Below are 19,690 nucleotides of genomic sequence, written 5' to 3'. Positions count from 1 at the left end.
CCCCCTGCCAGTTCCATCATAAACTACTACAGGTTTTAATGGCCTCCATTTTCAAAAGCACAAAAGTGAAAATAAAACTGCCTAAAGACTTGATGATACAACTAAACTACAAACACCACCAATTATTGCTTCCTAATTCTTTTCGTCTCTTAGACTTCACTACTTCTTTAGCTGTAGATATCTCAGTATATCAAGCACTGATTGAAAATATTACTTCAACCACTGACAAAAGCAACAAAACCTGGTATGAATTGTAGGTGAGTGAAAGGAAAAGGCCACCATTTTTTGACATTTTGTTTCTATATTAATTTCAACATATCATGTACCTTTTTAATCACACAAATCAGAGTTAATTAAGATTTTTTTGCTGGTTTTAGTTAAAAGCTAACAAGTTAAAAATGCTGAACAAGAATTGTCACAACTGAGAAGAAATAAAACATGCAGGCAGAGCATGTTAACGTAAGTTATCATATTCCTTTGTGCCCAAGTTATGTGCCAAAAACATCGCAAGGCAAGTGATCCAGATGCAGAGAACACCACACATGGACAGCTTAAATTCTGATAGTTGCCTGCTGTTTTGCCAGTATTTTCCTCTGTCTTCTTTTCCTGGCTTTCCTGCACTTCTAAGTCCTCCTCGGGTGGGTGGATTACTACTGAAGGAATATCACCACTGGCAGGTGACACCAGCAATTCCTTGCCCTGAAGTGGACTTGGCTGGGCACTTGTGGTTGGCGGGTGGCTGCAGGTAGGACTAGATGGTGGTGTGTTTTGAGGGGTAGTTACAGGGGTTGTACTCCTTGAGGATGCCGGAGTTCCAGCTCTTGAAGAAGGAAGAAGGTAATTGAGAAGAACTGACAAACGGTTTTCTCCTCTCAGGGAAGCATTTGAGGCAGAGAGACCTGTTCGCAAAGAGTGGCGGGAGGCTGAGAGGCCTTCCCCTGAGATAAAACAAATGAAACACCATGAGGCTTACAACAGGGATACACTAAAAAAACACAGAAACAAATAGGCATTAACATCTTCTATAGTAAATTGCAAGCTTTATGGGCCAGAAGTGCCATACTCATGCAAGTAAGGAGATAAGGGCAAATCTGATATCAGACATTACAAGTCAGAAATAACTGATAAGTATTAATTAGAATGTCAGAGATAGGTCAGAGAAGATATTCTCTTGAAGTCAGTAAAATTTGTTAATAAGACACACACACACTCCAAAGAAAATTTTCTCCTGAAACTGACTCCTAAATTTTCTTATGAGAATTTCTTATTCCAAATTGCACAAAGCTACCTTTAACACCATCCAAAAAAACAAAAAAATTAGAAGCCAAAATATTGTAAGACTTCACAATTAACTGCAATAATTATATAGAAAAAATGTTCATTTTTTAAATAAAAATATTTTCCAAATTAACATGATCAAATATTATCTAATCATGTTAAATGCAACTGTCTTCCAGTAAGTCCTGTTTTAATAAGAAGTCTCCTTGTCAGTTGTAGTCTCCATGTACAATTTTGAAGAGAGGATGAGGATTAGATCCACAGTCCTTCTCCATTCCTTCTTGCTGTGACTTACCAAATATCCCCATTTGCCTAAAACCAAACAAGTTTCTCCAAAATCCATTTTTATTTTTTCTTGCCCCATCTAGTCTCAATGTCTCACTGTTTTCATATAAAAATAACAGTCTTGTCATAGGTCCCTCAGATTTAAGCTTGTAATACATTTCAGTTCCTCCTTAAGCAGAGAAAGACTGTCTATCCTCACATCAGCACTTTCATTAGAAGGTTTAGCAATACCATTCCTTCTCTTTACCACTCTTTTCCTGGGATGGCAGTCTCCTTAAATACAGATCACTGCTACAATCCCTGAAATAAAAAACATGCTGCTTTCATGTACCATAACATCAAGAAAGAAAACAGCAAATTAGACATATTTAGTCTCATACACTAGGCACTACAGAAACCAATGCACCTAACAACCCTAGAATAATTTACAAGAAGCAGCAGAGAGTACATCGAGGTAAAGATCACATATATTTCCCCCCCCAGCAACAGAAGAGTGGATCCTACACATACAAACTGGCTTTAAGTTAAGCACGAAAGCCTCAGAGATCAACTATTAAAACTGCAGTGAAATAAAGAGAACCAGTAAAGCAATTTGGATTACTTTGTCTATATTAATCACTACAGTAATAATTATAGGTTGTGATTTCTGCAATGATCATGGACATGAGATGTCCTAACACAGGTGTAAAAAGAAGTCTAAAAAGTACTGTGCAAATATTTTTGTTTTAGCCTTTCATTAGAGGATAACAATAGGATTATAAACAAAAACTAAATCAGTATATGCTGGCAAAGAGTTCCCATTTATATTGGTTTCTTATAGCAGCATACATCCCATATTCTGTTGTAGCAACAGTATTAAGAATAAAACAAACTGGAAAGTGGAAGTGATACATGAAAAGTAACTGACAAGTAAGCAACCTTGAATACAAAATCCTCAGAACTACAACTGTGGACACAGGTGTTCAAGGATGGGTAAAAAAACAAGTTAATACTGAAAATTTTCACATTTGCAAAACAAAACAGGCAAGTCATAAGTTACAGAATAAATTATGGTGTTATATCAATCAGTTGGTATTTTCATTCCAGAAAAATAATTCTGAAACTATCAGGCAAATATTTAAGCATAACCATAAACTCACTAGGGAATGAAAAGTATCGGCAAGCTTGGACATTTGCTGGGACACATTCCTAGTATGTATCAAATTGGGAGCTCCCAACAAGCACTTCAATAAGTGGAAAACATTCTAAGCAATGAGGCATCTTTCAAGCTGGGAAAGGAACTTCAAGCAATGATTCATGAAAGCAGAACTAACTTTTTGCTAGACTAAAAAATTTCATTTGAAATTGTATGTCTTAGTTAATACAAAGCAAAAGAAAATATAAAAAAGAGACAGAAACAGAGGCCCTAAAATACATGAAGTCTCCTGCTTTGCAGTATATATTGCTATTAGGATGTTGAAACTGGATGTCAGGAGTAAATATACTGATACTCCAGAATATTTTCAGGAATTAGTTAAATAAAAGATGTGGTACAGCCTATAAAAATACAGCAAATATCTTTCTTGATTTTGTGGGGGATTTTTTCCCCCATTAGATCCTATTTTACAAAACAAGGTAAAAACAAACAATATCTAGCTATAAGTAATTTATTCACCAGTAGTGTTGTTAATTTTTCCAACTCATATTAACGTAGCAACACTGGATTTGAACACAGCAATTGTCAGCAGCACTGAACTCATGACATGACCACAAAGTAAATCTCTAGCATAAAGATTGAATAAGCTAGTAGGAGCCATCTGACAAACATATAAAGCTATGTCACGATGCTGAAATTCCTCAAAAATTACACGTTTTATTCAATAATGTCTTTAAAATATTAGGATCAACATAGGTCTATTTCTATACTTCAAAACAATAACACATGCCAGGTATACAGGCAGGAGTAGAATGTTTGAGTACATTCAAAAATAAATGGAAACATCATCCACAGCTACACACAGCACACACTGTTACCATTAGTTCTTTGTTTATCAAGGAGGAAAAACTTATCTGCTACTATCAGTTGAATTTTCCTTCATCTCCCAGTAAGAGCATTAAACAGGTTAGAACAAACTGGATGCTACAACTTATCTCACCATTTCGTTCAAGCAAGTGAGGGTCAGAATGTTTCTTGCCTATATCCGCAAAAGATCGAACCAAGGGAATCCGATTGCTGAATTTCTTCTCGTTCTGGTGATGATGCCTTTTTAGAAGAGCCTCTCTCACATTCTCTCTTATGGCTTCATCCAGCTGGCCAGAAGCAATCATGTTGTCCAAAACCATATCTACATTGTAACAACAACAAAGAAAATTATATATATAGCTATCAGCCTTCTCCTTCACCACACTCCCAAAACTGTAGTTGCACCCAATAATAGGAAAAAGAAATTAAATCTATTTTTTTTAAAGTATTTTCTTTAGCAAAGTCATCTTCAAGAATCCACAGGAAATATTCCAAAGTGCCACTAAACAAACAAATGTGAGAATAAGGAAAGATGTGGGTCCAAAAGACAGTATTTATTTGTAGCATCATTTAGATATAGGTTACTTATTTTATAATTTATTGTCATTTTAATTTTCAGCAGCGACTCCCTTTCAAAAAAAAAGCATCTATGTATTCAACAACCCTCCACTAGAAGTGAACACACAGAAACAGAAACACAATGATGGAGAACAGACTTCTTAAGACAAGTCTTAACCTGGTGTTCCCCATTTTCGAGTATATGACTCTACAAAACTGGAAGTTATTATAGAATGAGATTAATTCCCTAATTCCTCTGTCCCTCTTCAGACACCCTAAATTCCATAGGTTCTATGGAACTTCATACAATTCACATGCTTTAGAAGAGGAAGTGTAAAACAAAAGCTAATTACATCATCTACAACGAACTAATCAGCTGTCAAACAACATCAACTTTCAAAAGAGCATCTCGTCAGCTCACTCATGCCAGGAAAGAAAGCCTGCATGTCTGGGAAAATATCTGCTGTGATTTCTTAGCTGCTCACCCCTCTCCCCCTTTTTTTTTTTTTAAATTAATAATAACAAACTCCAGCCTGCACAAATGAACACAAACCTATATAACAACTTTTAAAGTATATTTTGACATTCTTAACTTATGTATCAAGAACCTAACTACTGGAAAACTACAGAACCTTTCAGAGTGGAAAAGGTTATGGCTCAGAATACCTTAAAAACAAAATCATACACAGCAAAGTCTGTCAGTAAAGCGCAGCTTCCTTCTGGAATTACTGGAAATACAGTTTTTTGTTACAGCTTCTCCAAAGGAAACTGGCCACCCTCTCCCTCCTGTTTTGAAGAAGAACCAAGAATACCTACTAGGTATTCTTGGCTCATGGAAACAGGACAATACATTTGTATGCCAAGGACTGTTGTGCTACATGGTTCATAATGGCACCTAAAATTAACTTGAAACAAATTCATATATTCTCTTAAGACATCCTAGTTCCAAGTAAAACACCTGCTATTAAAAGAGTGCTACTTACAGACAATTAAGCTGTAACTATTTTTCTTACATACTAAGATTGCTGCTAAATTTAATTATTAAAAATAAATTTAAAAAACAAAACATGACTTCTACAAACAATATATTGAACACTCTTGTTCAGTAAGTCAGGAAAATAGGAAGGGAATAGCAATTTCCTGAGAGAATTTCCAAGATTTCAAAACAAAACAAGAAAACATTTCAAACACTGCCAAAGTTTAATGCCAAAACACCTTGTCCTTCACATACATGTTGGTCAGCCCCTAGCCTAGCATGATTCCTGAGAGAAGACATTCCACTGTGTGGTAGCTGTAGCAAGAGATACCAGGAAAATTTTGTAAAACAACTTCAAAGGCCTTCAGGCTCAGTAGGTATGTACGTGTGTGTATCTATATATATAGGTATGAAAAAGTATTCAAAGCTGATTTTCTAGCATCCAAAATGATCGTGTGATTAGTGAGGACACCCCACACAGTAGGTCAAACAACATGTACAAAATTTATTTCTGCTCACCTCTTATAAAGGTGAAAAAAAAATACCAGATGTGCAACAATAACTGCACTATTGGCATCAAGTTACCATCAGCCAAGTTATGATTAATAATTATGGTACTAAATTGCACAAATAAATCCTAAAATGTTTTGGCAGATTTTTACATTTCATCTGTAGAAACAAAGACAAAAAACACATTCAGGGATTAGAACATAAAGGCAAATCTGGGGCCTCTTCCTAAAATATGTAATAAAGGAGGTCCTACTCATCCAATGTAGCTCCTTGTAATTAAAGATTAGTTCTTTACAATCAGACGAAGAAAACTGCAGTAAGCATGCACAGACCTATTTCTTCAGGATAGTGTTTTCAAGAACACAAAGACACCATCAAAAACATCTCAAGGTATAGATTAAAAATTAGGAATTATTAAAAACAAAAAGTTTAGCTGCAACCTGCTATCTCATCTAGTGTGCTTGCTCTCATGTCCAACATGACCGTCCCATTAAGAATACAGCTTCGCAGTTCAAAGAGACTGTGCAGAGACAGAGTTGCTACATAAGGCTTGCTCCATCGATCCCCACCATCTTCAACATCCTCTTCAAATTTTAGCCACCTGAAATGCATATAAGTATGTGTATTTCTCCTGCAAGACAGACAATCTGGCAAGCAATCACATTCCTCCCTGCGGCTTCTGTTTGCCATGGAACAGGAAATCCCATGCTGGATCATACCAACTTTCATCTTATCAGACAACTCGACTGACAGTCACGGCATTTTTGTCAGGCCTTTTAACCACACTGAGCTCTTTCATTTTTCACCCATGTTGTTTCTTTTGGTCTGAACAATATGTGTTTATTAATGAGTTCCTGTGAACAGAGTGGGATTGTGCCCTGTTATTTCATTTGCGTATCTCTGTTTCACCCACATCTTAGGATTAGAAAGCTGTCTGAAACACTGTATATACTATGTTCAAGTCTGCTAATGTGCTACATCAGACATTTAAGTGCCAGATAATATGTGTAAGTATAAACCAATCTTGATTCTGACCCACAGACCTTTTTAAAATGAACCTTTTTTAAATAACCAGAAGTACTGAATGCGGAAGAATTTATTACAATGCATATGTAGACAGAAGCAAACTTAACTAATATGGGCCAAAAAACCCCATGGTATTCCCATAGTAATGTTCACACATCCCATTTGCAAAAAATTAATCAATACTACCTAAGAAGAATGTATGTAAATACCCAACTTTCCTTATGTTTGAGGGAGGGGGGAAAAGTGACAGTACTATATCAGCAGTAATAGAGGAAAGAGAATTCAGAGATTGGAAATATCATGCTCTATGGCTGAACACCTGTATTTACATCTGAAGAGTTCTATCTTTCAAAATGCTTGGCATGATCAGGTTTAGGACAGTCAACACAGCACCAGTAAGACTTAGGGTCTCTCAAGAAACTATACTGATTCGTCCCAAATAGGACAAAAACAACAAAAGTTTCATTTGCTTAGTTTGAATTGAGTGAACAACTCCTATAGTTCATGAAAATTCTAATCTAGGCTTGGTTTGTAGTTCTTTCAAATAAAATCACTAGAAGATACAACCTGACATAATCTATGTCTAGCATACCTAGCTGTTTCTTTCCATTCATATTCTTCTCCATCCCTGAAGCAAAGTTCATCCATTTCAGTGAAGAGATCATGAGGAATGTGTTCATCATCATCTTCAGTACCCAAGATAAACTGCACTCGTTGGGATGGCGTGTCTTGAAGAAAAGGAGAAACTGAACAATTAAAAGAATTCATGCTTCTGTTAGCACAAAGCACCGCATGGCAGTTAAATCTTCTCTCAGAAATACACAGCACAGTGCCCTCTAGCAGAAGGAAGAGGAAGAAAAGAAATGTGGACTTTTCTTTAAAATTAGGTCCTTTTAAAAATTTTCATTCCTTCTGAAGACAAAAATATCCATGTAGAATAACAGTATGAAAATAAACACCAACAGTAAAATTGGTTAAAAAGTCAAAGTCAAAGAAGGCTAGAAACCTTTTGTACTATGACAGACACTAACTAAAGCAGAAAAAAAAAACACAAACAAGGTTGACAGAAACAAACAGCCTGACTTACAGATTGGTTGCCCTAACAATAGTTCAAGATTCTAAATAGCTGGCTGCTTTTTTTTTTTCCCCCCTCTACATAGTCAGTACCCAGGCACTCACATTGTTAAAGCAGCAGATTTTTCAATGGCCTCTTGCTATTTAACATAGGATGGAAATAATTACTTTCTCATTGAGTGGTTGGAGAGCTGTACATAAATTATCATAAGAAAGTAGAAACTACACAGCTAAAATGTTGCAGAACTATTTTAAATTCTCATAGTATAATACCTACTGGGACAGGTCCAGTGATAACTCGTAATAAAGTTTAACTGTCTTTATTGACCAAATACAAGCAGTAGACTTCACTCTTACGAGCAAAACAACAATAAAACACATGTGCTTAGAGATATTTTCAATACCTATACACAGATCTTGTTTCAAAACTCAAGGGAGAAGTTTCAAATTACAAGGGTCCAATAATGTAGTACCTACTACTACATGAGCTCTTGAATACAAAAAACATTCATAATCAATGAAGATCTACAGCATGTTGCTTCTGTCCCAAACCCAACACATCTCAAGAATGGTTATATAACATATGCATCCAGGATGGAGAAGTGACCAGAAAAGAAGTGGATCTCTACCTATTTAGTGTTACTTGCTGCCTTAGAACCTGTATGGCAAGACTACTAAGATCTAATGATGATAATTTGTATTTGGGAAGGGAAGTTTTGATGATGGATGAAACTAGTAATTGTAGGAGAACAGTAAAACGAGACTTGTCAAAACACTCCCACTTTGTTTCAGGGAATTGGCTCCATGTAGGACGTGGTTCTAGTCACAGAAAGGAGATAGTGAACAGCGTGGTGTCCACGCTTGAAGTGAAAAATTGCATCACGGTTTTCCCATTCATTACAGGCTAAGAATAAAGGAGGGTTTGAGGTCTTGAGAAACAAGTGCTAAGAGTACTGCCAAATAATTTCACTTCATAGAATGCTATGACCAGGTCATAATCTCTGGAGGATAAGGGGTGGGCTAGGGGCCGGGGGGAGCTGTGTCTGGTCCAAAACTAAAACTTAGGAGGCGGTTCAAGCCCTTTACTAACAGACAGCCAGAAGGCTGAAGTAAATATTTTAATTGACTGTTGGTCAAATTACCATGGCAAACACAGTTTCATAGCTATATTCATAATTTTTTAAATCTTGAGTGATACAAGACTGTACAATCTGAAAAAAAGTTTCATTTAAATAACAGATTTTTATGCTACAGGCAAGCATTATGAAACACCAGTCTAACATATTCAGGGCAGGCTGCTAAACATTCACTCAGACACCTGGATGAAGTCCAACAGCTTATGGATTGCACAAAGACAGACATTAATTACAGTAATAAAAGAAACATCACAAAACAAGCAATATTTAAGTACAAAGTAACTATACCAAGGTTATTTTCAAGAGAGACAAAGAACTCACACAACAGATTTCTCACCATATGATGGAGATTCTCGGCCATCTTCTCGGTCAGTTTCTTTTTCTTTTTTTCTTCTGTGATGCCTGTGCCCACGATGTCTATGCCGTCGACGGCCTTGTTTTCCAAATGGGACGTGAACTCCAATATACACAGCTCTGTGGCCTTTTCAAGAAAGTTGAAAAGGAAACAGTTAAACAAAAACTAACCTCCTGCCCAAATTTAGTGTCTTTGCCAACAAGACAGTTTGACAAAAAGAAACCAAAAAACATTTGACCTTTAGCCAACTAATATTACCATTTCCATTCTGTCCTTCACTGACATCAACGAACTAGTGCCATACTAATTTCCCAGATAAAATTGATATGAATATGGCTTAATTTAAGAACTCAGTTGTGAAACCAATATAGAAACATAAGCTTGACCCGTAACTCTGGAAGAAACTAGCTGATAAGCACCAGGGCAAGGTAGAGAAATTACACGATCGTGTTCACAGGGATTTGTATCAGGATAGTTGTAACAACAGCAAGATGTTATCTCCTAGTTCAGTTTATGAACTTCATTAAGAAGCTGCACATTGTTCCAAGTCTGCAAGGAGTTTTCTCTGCTTAATGAATTGCCAAAATTTATTCAAGTAGCTTGTGAAACATCTAGGTGAACTTGATGTTCAACTATAACACTAATTTAGTTGATACTAAGAAGCATAAAAGAAACTTATCTTTGGAAAGGTATGCCAAACATCAAATAACTTGCAGAGACAGTTCTATTCCGGATTTAAATAAGTAAGTAAAGATTAGGTAGCACATCCTAAAATTCATACATACTGCTCTTTAAAACACATACTTTCAGCATCTTGTTTTTCCTATGACCTTTCACATAAAGCAGTAGTATCATCAACAACTTGGCAAAAGAAATCCATCAACAGGCTGTTACAAGCTTATTACTGTGGTGTCTCCTGTAATGGAGTTAGCATATACAAAAACCTTTTTAATTCCTTTTTAAACAAACAATCTCAGGAAGAGACACATTAACTATAAACTTGGTTTCATACTGAGGAAGAGTTGTTACAGGAGACTGACATTATCAAAAGGAAAAGGAAGCAGTTTTCCAGCTCTTAGAGAGATGTAAATTCAGCAAATTTATGGAAGACAAGCCAGCCCTAGGAGTTGTGACTGTACACATACATGCACTTAGATATCTATGTGTTCATGTAGCGCACACACACACTAGATTACGTGTGGAAAACTATGGGAAAATTCTGGTCATTACAGAACTCTAAAGAAATAAGAAGTGGTACTATGTCAAACATGTTTTCCAAGAAAAGCATCCCTAAGCCCAAAAAGTTACACACAAATTTTTAATAAAGCAGTATTTTTACAGTTCTATGTGAGTAAAAAGACAAAGCAAAAATAAGCAGGAAAGCATGAGAAAGTTTAACGTTTAATTTGCTCAGGATTCCTTTTTAAATCACAAGGCCTGATTCTTGACAGAGTTCCAACATTAGCCAACTTGATTTGCACTATGACCAAATCTGAAATTAAGCATATTAAAAGCTAGTTGTTTCCATGTAAGAGTGGAAAACAGATTAATTTGTGGAAGCATTCATCAGCCCTATTTATAGAGAGAAACTTTTCTTTTGTGAGCTTCATCCAACAAGAACACTCAACCCCTGCCAGGCAGCCTGACCTCCACCCTCCACAACTACTACGCACAATGCAATTCCCGGAGAAATAAATTCACATGTGACACCTAAACATAAATCAATGCACTTGATGTATACTATGACCAGGTGGCACCATTAATAATGGTCTCATTATAGATACATCATCATGACACACTTATGTATAGGAAATGCAGCAGTACTCTAGGTTCAAAAATAGGTGCATTAGTCACCACACCTCACTCAAAGCTGCCTGGTGCAACCAAGTGACCCCACCACTCCCTGCAAATGCTGTTATCATCCCTGTTAGGATTTTCATTTTATTACGTTCAATAAGGAATCGTTAAACCATAGTTACATATAAACAATTTTATTCACTGTCCAAGTGTTTGGGTTTTTTTTATAGGAAATATTTTTCCTAAGAGAAACTCAAACATATTCCTAGTAATGGAGCATTTTTTATTATCAGCCTGTTAAAAATTCTTATTAAGACTGTTTTAGGTAAGTGATTTGATCATTGCACAAGACCACTTGCAGGTGACTACCTTCTAGAAAAATTCAGAAATCTGAAATTGTTGAATATTTTCCTTCCTGAAAAATAAGGACTTCCACATTTTGGTCTCTTGCTGCTTCCATCTATATTGCATTCTTTACTAGACAACAAAAAAAATTCTACATAATTATTTCAAGAGCCTCCTCCTTAAAACAATTGCTACTGCAAAATTTAGCATTTTTAATAGTATGATCATTTCCATAATCAAAGACCATGTTGCTGCAGGAAGGAGAGGTGGAATAAGGAAACGAGAAGACGATCTTCTATTACAAAACTCAAGTGTGACTGAAAAAAAAATTAATAGAAAAGTTAGGAAGACAGCAGATACATTGTAAAGGGACAGAGAAAAGCTAGGGACAAGTAAGCGGACGTAAGAAAGAAACTGAAGGTATTTTCAAACAAATGACAGCAAATTACTTTCCTACCTAAAATGCGCTGACCTCTCAGCTATCACTATATCCACTTTTTTTGGTGTTGCGGACATTAATAAACAAAGACATCTGCACTACTACCTCGCAAAGACAAAGCTACTACTGTTGAGTACACTACCACAATTACCCAAAAACATGTTGCAGGTATATTCAACCACAAAAGGCAAAACTGCATAATAAAAGTTGTACAAGCTTAACCTTAAGTCTAACTCCACAAAGCAAAGTGCTGAGAAGACACAGCTATATTGAGTAGGACTGTGTTCCCACCAGTGCCATTATTCATATCGGAGCAATTAATGTCTGCAGACAGACAAAGATTTACTTACAAACACAATTTAAAAGGGAAGGAAAAAAAACCCATACAGATGGCTTCCCCCCCCTTCATTCCCAATGAATTGGCAGAACAACTTACAGTTCCCTTCACCCTGGCCAAAAAAAAAACAAAAAAAACACCACAACCAGAACATAATATAATAGCAATGGAGAAGAAGTTAACTCTAAAAAAGTTGAAATTTGTATTACTAGCATCAGTGTTATTTCTAAAAGGAACACAACCCTTTACTTGAATCTTAATTTTTAAAGTTTGAAAGGTACAATTATGTGACCTTCAAAATTTTATTCACATGAACATCTGTACCACGGTACCATTCTCCAGAAAAGCTTGTTATAGAATTACTTTAAACCAATAACCAATATAATTAGTAGACTGCCAAATACTAAATTTAGTAATATAAAGCTCAGGAGATAATTGTTCAGTTTAATCTAACCTGACTTTATCCAAGCTTTGCTGTTCAAATCCATCAAGAGTATTTACTACTTAAGGTCCTTATCAGCATGAAACAAATTTAAATGCTAGAAGCTTCCTACATGCCTCCATCACATGGTTGGTCTTACTCCAAAAAGCCCATTGATACTAGGTCCTATAAAATTGGGTGAATAGAAAATGCTTTGTTCAAGTTCCTTGATTTCTCCTTAAAGCCCCTAAGAAAATGTTAATAAAAGACTTCCAAAGTCTGAGAGAGATCAAAAACATGTATCCAAAAATGCTCTAATGTGGCAACCCTGTAAGAACTTTTTTTTCTAACCATCTTTCATGGGACAGTTACATGCCATAGCTGGATCCTAAAGATTATCTCCAGTGCAGTGGATTGTAGAATCTGCTAGGCCTCCTTGGCTCTATGCTGAAATCTCCTGTTGCTCCTAGTAACTAAGTGTATCTGAGATTATGCTCTTTATATTGGAATACTTGGATAAAATTGAGAAGTGCAATCTAAAATCAAAGTGTTTTCTCACTACACAATTAAATACAGCATCATATTATACTGACTGGCAGAAGCAGTAAATGCCAGATTACTCATTACACACAAGCTATTTTTTTCTGACTTCAGACCAAGTCTGAGTTCATAGTGGCAGTCATAAGAGAAAAAATGCACTGAGTATTTTTATTATTTTACACAATCAGTATTCAAGGAGGCATCATCAGTTAATGCATAAGATATGTAGGTAGTAAACATTAATAGGAAAAGCTTAGTGACAGCCAACAGAGCTACATAGGAGTTCTGGCACCAAAGTCCACCCCAGGTCTTCGGGGTCCACTGCCAGCACAAATGTCCCTCGCCTGGGAAAGGAACCAGCACTTGATACCTGTGGGAGGGGGGACTTGGCTGCCCTAGCAAAGGACATCCAAGTCAGACTGTAGTTGAGTCTCACACTTTATCTGAGCTGAAAGTCTTGGTCCAGCCTATCTCTGCAGCAGAACTCAGGAAAAAGGATACACACCCAAGACAATTTGAAACAACTGTTTCTGTTGGAGGGGAGAAAAATGTAGAAACAGGCAAGACAAGAAGTTTGCTTAAGATCAAAGGTTGACCCTTCATCCACTAATACAGAAGCCAACATTCTCTGCCTTTCACGGATGCCATAAGAAAGAAATGAGACTTCTACATTCTTTAACATTGTGCTTGTAAAATATTTCAAAGGAAACACTTGGAAATACATTCCCATTTTGTCAATGGGTCATAAATACATTCTTATTAGGAATGTGATCACACTCTTCTCTCATACAACTGCTGCATACATCTTTAGATGGATCAGCTCTCCCCCAAATGCACCTATTTCCTCATAGTTTAAGATGTGAAAAATATTACAGAGGGAATCTTGCCTCATGTAAGAGTTACTCTTTCTGACAAAAACTCCAACTTTCACACTTTCTTTATAAAATAACAAGTGTTCAGAAAAAAATTTAAAATCCTACACTTTTAAGCTTTGAAACATTAGCCTTCTGTGGATTAAAAATGGACTTCTGAAAACCATCAAGTCACAGGTTTAGCCAGGTTTCAGCACTTGGTATTAAAGGTATTAAAAATAGTAAGATAAATGTTATGAAAAGCCATCAAGAAACAATGGGCTGCAGAATCAAGTACAACCTCCTATTTCTTCTGCCTCATCTTGAAAATTCTTCATCTGAGCAATCTGGGGCTAACAAGTCAGCTCAAAGTTTTATGGTTCAATTGGTGCTCTTTGGTTTTATGGCCCTACTACTTGAAGCACAATTTTACATATGTTTCAGATAATAAAACTGCCGTCAGTTTACTTTTTATAAATTTTCTGATGCAATCAGAACAGAAACATTACATCATGTTCTCCCATATAACAAGCCTGAAAACAAAAAAGTTGTAATATTTCATTTCACTAACTTTTAAAATGCATTGCTTCCATCCTAGTCTATTTGACTCGAAATTTTACACCTGTATGTAAAAGGCATTTGTTTTGAATAGTACCTATTTTAAAAACAACTTTGTTTTAAGAAATTACCATGGTCATTTCCCAAAATGACTTCTAAGATTTAAGTACAAGCAAATGTATTGTCTGCTGCAGAGGTTTTCATGAACACCTTGAAGTTTATACCGTGATTCGCTTTGAAAAAACATCACTAAAGGAAAGACCATGTGATTTAGCAGTTTTGTCTGTTTATCAGATGATCTAGCCTTACTTGTTAGAAATTGTAGTAATTCACGGGGATGCATATTCAGTACTGCCTTCTACCTCTACAGAAAAAGTAGTTACATATTGAAAAACTTAAGAGTTTGCTGCAAGCCTCCTTCAAAAATTGTCACTTATGGTTCACTATTTATAAAAGTATCTTAACTAGCCAACTTACAGTAGAAAGCAAGCATAGCTAAAAAGAATTTTATAATTCCCTCCACATGTATTCCAGTTCCCATCCACAAGTCAGTGAAATTACTGGTCCACTCTTCCCACAATGTAACATATAGATCTTAGTACTAAATAGATCCAAGTAATTACAAAAAGCTGACTTTTCTGACAATGTTTCTCTTACTGTAAAACAGAATAGAATACCATACATACATACACTGTATGATGCCTTAAAAAAATCAAAAAAGTAGTATTTCTGTTATTCTAATTAATTACCTACAATAAATGCAAAATGCTGACTTAGTTTCAGCATGAATACTACTATTCAGTTCCAACTCAGTCAGAAAGATAGTAAAGTTGGCTAATATCTTCTTCAGCAAGATGAAACACCCTGTCAACAGTCATTCATCAACTGGGGTATGCAGAAGGATTCCATAGCTTTTGATACCACTCCACAAATAAGACATAAACAAGTGTCTCAAGGACACTCCTTAAGATTTGTTTGTAGAATGAGTAGTTTCCCTCATATGGATGAGGACAACAGTGGTATCAAATTCAACAACAACAAAAAAAAAAAAAACTCTTTAGTTTTATGTAATTGTTATTTAGCTAAAGAATATGAATTTTGGGGTTCACTAGTCTATGCTTCTTTTTATACATGGTTCTTATGAGGCTACTATCAAGAAGTATCATAAATGAAAAAAAAAAGTCTCCTGCCTCAAGTCACTTATCTTATTAAGCTTCACTTTCCAGTAGCCTACACTATGTCCTTCCAGTAATTTGCAAGTAATTTAACAAGCAAGTAAAAAATTCAGATTTATAGTAATTTTATAGTAATTTTTTAGTACTCTGTTCTAGAAACTAGAAATAACCTTCAAAACTAACAACACGTTGATACTGAAAATTGTATTCAGTCACTTTCGGTGCCTTATTGAGTTCTATGTCTACACAATCAGGTTGCCAACTTTCCTTCTCAAAAAGCAGTCTGAAGAGAGTTTTGATAGCATTTGTTAAGGATTTACTTTTGTTATGAACACCACAAATAATGAAATAAGTTGAGGATAATTATTCTCTCTACAAAGAAGTCTGAATATTGCATAAATGAACAGGACAAGAAATCCTCAGAAACTTGCCTATTGACTGTGTAATGCAGAATTCCCACAGCAAAATACAACTAAATTTTCAATGAACATGTGACAAAGGTGTAGCAATGCAGATTAATTCCTAAATACACTTAAGACTGGATTAAAAATCGCATCAGTTAAACATCCTCAATTTTTGTGACTTAGAGGAACAGAGCACAGATGTTTAGTTCTGCATGACAGGGAGCAAAATATTAATCACAATCTTAAAAGCACCAGCAGCTATAATGTTCTGTTGCATTACTTGTGTTTACCTGCTCCTGTACAACTTGTTTTATTGAAAGATGTTACAGAAACTATTAATGGGTTTTCAAACAGTTGTAATTTAAATGTCTCTAAAAGGCAGAAAAATAGTCAACACACCATCTGAAAAAAAAAAAATGCAATAGTATATTCTATTACAAGTTGATGTGTAAGTTCTCTTAGTTCCCCAAAACCCTTTATAATACCAAAACCATTTCTAACTACTCATAACACATTCAACTGCCAAACACTTGTAGAGCAATTTTCCACTTAAAGAAAAAATATTCAATTCTAGATGGGGAAAAAATGGATTATTTAATTACCTGTCCTTACCAAGTAAGATTAACTGAAAAGCACAACAGTTTTCTTAAAAGGAAAAATGAGGTTCTAAACCATTAAGGTACCAGAAGTAATAGGGTCACTTGAAATGTAAACACTACTTACACCTGCCACAGGATAGTGTGAGAGTAAAGTAGCTATTAAATCATCTTAACTCTTGGATTTATGCCATAGAAAACTAGTCTACTGAGACAGACACACTTGACCTCAGATTGATTCTGGAACAGACTTTTGTTATGTACAAACTCCTAACTCCTTATCTTTGCTATGCCTGTAACTGGTCTCCTAAGAATAACAGAATGTATCTTCTTTCCCTTAAACAGTATCTAGCAAATATATCCTCAAATTAAGGTGGAAAATTACACATTTAAAAAAAGATTCTGACAATATCAAGCCAAGCATATTAACGCAGGTTTAAGAAAGCTTTGCTTAAACATGGTTCTTAATAGAAAATTGTTTTTAAAACATGGTATGAAATACTTCTGCCATTACTATTCTAGCCTTACTTCCAACTCCTGCCTTACTTTGTTATTACTCTCATTCATTGCAGCTCAAAGAGTCTGGCATCAAGTTAAGAACATTAGGTGCTCTTAAAAATGTTATTTTAAGATGTTATTCCCCTTTCTAGCTCTTCTGTAAACTGACATTTGTTATTTCAAAGTAAGGCTCTAAAAGCAGTACTTTTATTTAGTACACAGAAAGTCTGCCCATAATTGCAGTTTACCATCTCCACCCATTTCTCTTTTACAGGAATAGAGTTATGAAAACAGTAGCCTGTGCCTAACCTTTCTAACCTAAACACTGTCACTCTGGATATGTACCACACTTTCCCAGGCACCATAAATAAAATGCAGAACTTGGGACACCCTAACTCCAATATCTATTTCCCCTTTTAGCATCTAGCCCCCTCTCCATTAAAACTGCATCAAAAAATTTCAAGAAATGCAAAGTATCTCATACTGACAACACCAAGAAACCTTTGCTTTAGTATCAGTAGCAAAACTATGCCTTCTACAAAACGAAGCCAATCAATGCTGAGTTTGTACAGGCTTTAAAGCAGTTAAATATCACCTTCTAAAGGTTTGGTGTTTCATAACTTTGCAAATTAATCAACATACACTTCCGGAAAATTCCAAACTTCTAGAACTCTTTTTCAAGTCACCAGAAAAACAAGTTGGAAGACTGGACTGAAACAGTTTCAAGTATTAGAACACTTACAATACCAAATGCCTGACTATAGGTCTTCCTATCACAAATCAGTAACGAGAAGTAACACTATCCAGAGGGTTTTTTACTGCTTGCAGTCAACAATTCCATTTCTCCCTTTGTAAGATTTTAATAGCAGAATTAAAAACAAAACCCAAAAATCTCACAATTTAATTGTAACAGCTTACAAATAATGATCTTGTAAACAGAGCTGCAAGTTCACATAAATTTATGCTCTAAACCACCTTGAATTTAAGAAAGGAGCAGATTATGGTGAATTTCAGAGAAGATAACTATATTAGTAATAAACAACAGTACCTAGATACCTTTCTCTTTTGTACAGGAAAAGAAATACTTCTTGCTTTTACTTTGGAATAGTTTTCACTGATAAAAAGTCAAAATATATGCTGTACCTCTCTTTCCCCATTCTAACATAAAAAAAGGGAGGAATACCAATTTTCTCACAAATATTTCAGATACTACAAAATATATTTAACTGCTAAAAATTGTTCCTACTTATGTGTGAAAATGTGTATCTATATGAAGCTTTAGGTATCTGTTAATCCTACTAGAATACATTTTTCTTGTCAGATGTGTCTTAATAGTTATTTATTTAACCTCTGCACAGCCAGCCATCCCTTGCATTGAAACACTTTCACTGGATCACTTCAAAGAGACTGTGAGATCGCCAAAGGAAAGGTGTGGCTGCATGGATAAGTGCAAGGTGAGGACAGTGAGATCTGATCTCTTTTCAACAGCCGTTATGATGACTCGATTGCTTCATTTCACCTTAATTTATTCTTTGGCCATGAGTAAAACAGATATTTTCCACAGTGAGCAATAAAAGTGCTTGAAATGCCTCAAACAGCCTGAACCCCCTGCCTTCCCACCCGGGATCTTGTGTAACTGCTGTGCTGTACCAGCTGAAGCACTCGTGAGAATGTGCAATGAAAGAGACCAGAGAAGTGATCCTGCTGCACATTCCCATGTCATTCCTCCCTCGTAGTTGAGGCATTACATCTGCTCATGCTGCTGCACTGCAAACCACTCCAGCTGAATGTCTGCTTCTCTTTAACCCCTGCCTCCCTGCAAAGCACACATGCTGCTTCTGGGTCATCTTTCAGAGAAAAGCAAAAGGAGGAAATTAAGGAGGAGCTAGCTTAAATCTGCACTGAAGACAAATACAGAAACAGACAGCAGTGGTTTCACCACAGCTCAACCCTATGTAAATTGGCATTGCTGCAGCCTCCACCACTGCACCTCTCGGCCTCACATTCACACTTCCTTCCTCCGCTCAGCATTGGCACACATCCATCCGTGTGGCAAATTGGTTTGGGCTGCTCAAGTGTTGAGATCTCTCTTTTTATTTTCCTTTGTTAGAAGTGCTGTGCTTTTTGCTGGCTTAACATACTTAACCAGGCTTATGATACCTTCAGACAAACAAGTGTCAGTACAAGATGGAAAGCAGTAACAGACTGAAAGGAACAGAGCAAGAACATGAACAGCAATATCTTTAATCACTTTAAACTGCCTCTTGTTAGACCACACTATAAGAAAATGTGACAGCAACCTATATCAACCCTTCTCAGCTAGAAACTGCTGCTATAATGGCTCTCCAGTGTTCTGTAGCAGCAAGAGTCAGTACTTTCAGGAAATACTGCTTAATGAATCTACTGATAGCTTTCTAGCATTTTGCAAATGTTAATTAAGCTTCAGAGCATTCTTGGTGAAAAGTGAGTAAACTAGATTTTAACACTGGATCTCTCTAGCTTTTTCCTTCTATCTTCACTGAAGAGCGT

General features: G+C 35.9%; 1 protein-coding gene across 2 annotated transcripts in view; it reads right to left on the bottom strand.

The window, feature by feature from the left end:
* SLC4A7 (solute carrier family 4, sodium bicarbonate cotransporter, member 7) overlaps nt 1–19,690 on the bottom strand; it is a 64,126-nt gene that overhangs the window by 33,644 nt on the left and 10,792 nt on the right. For both annotated transcript variants that reach the window (XM_010007504.1, XM_010007505.1), the window contains 5 exons: nt 9,183–9,326; nt 7,228–7,363; nt 6,050–6,210; nt 3,699–3,887; nt 570–938 (listed from right to left, as the gene is read on the bottom strand). In XM_010007504.1, the coding sequence (XP_010005806.1) occupies nt 570–938; nt 3,699–3,887; nt 6,050–6,210; nt 7,228–7,363; nt 9,183–9,326 (999 nt within the window). The remainder of the gene's footprint in view (nt 1–569; nt 939–3,698; nt 3,888–6,049; nt 6,211–7,227; nt 7,364–9,182; nt 9,327–19,690) is intronic.

This window comes from Chaetura pelagica, unplaced genomic scaffold (assembly GCF_000747805.2).
Source record: "Chaetura pelagica isolate M959 unplaced genomic scaffold, ChaPel_1.0 scaffold10, whole genome shotgun sequence".
Classification (NCBI taxonomy): Eukaryota; Metazoa; Chordata; class Aves; order Apodiformes; family Apodidae; genus Chaetura; species Chaetura pelagica.
This window is presented reverse-complemented; position numbering and strand designations above follow the sequence as displayed.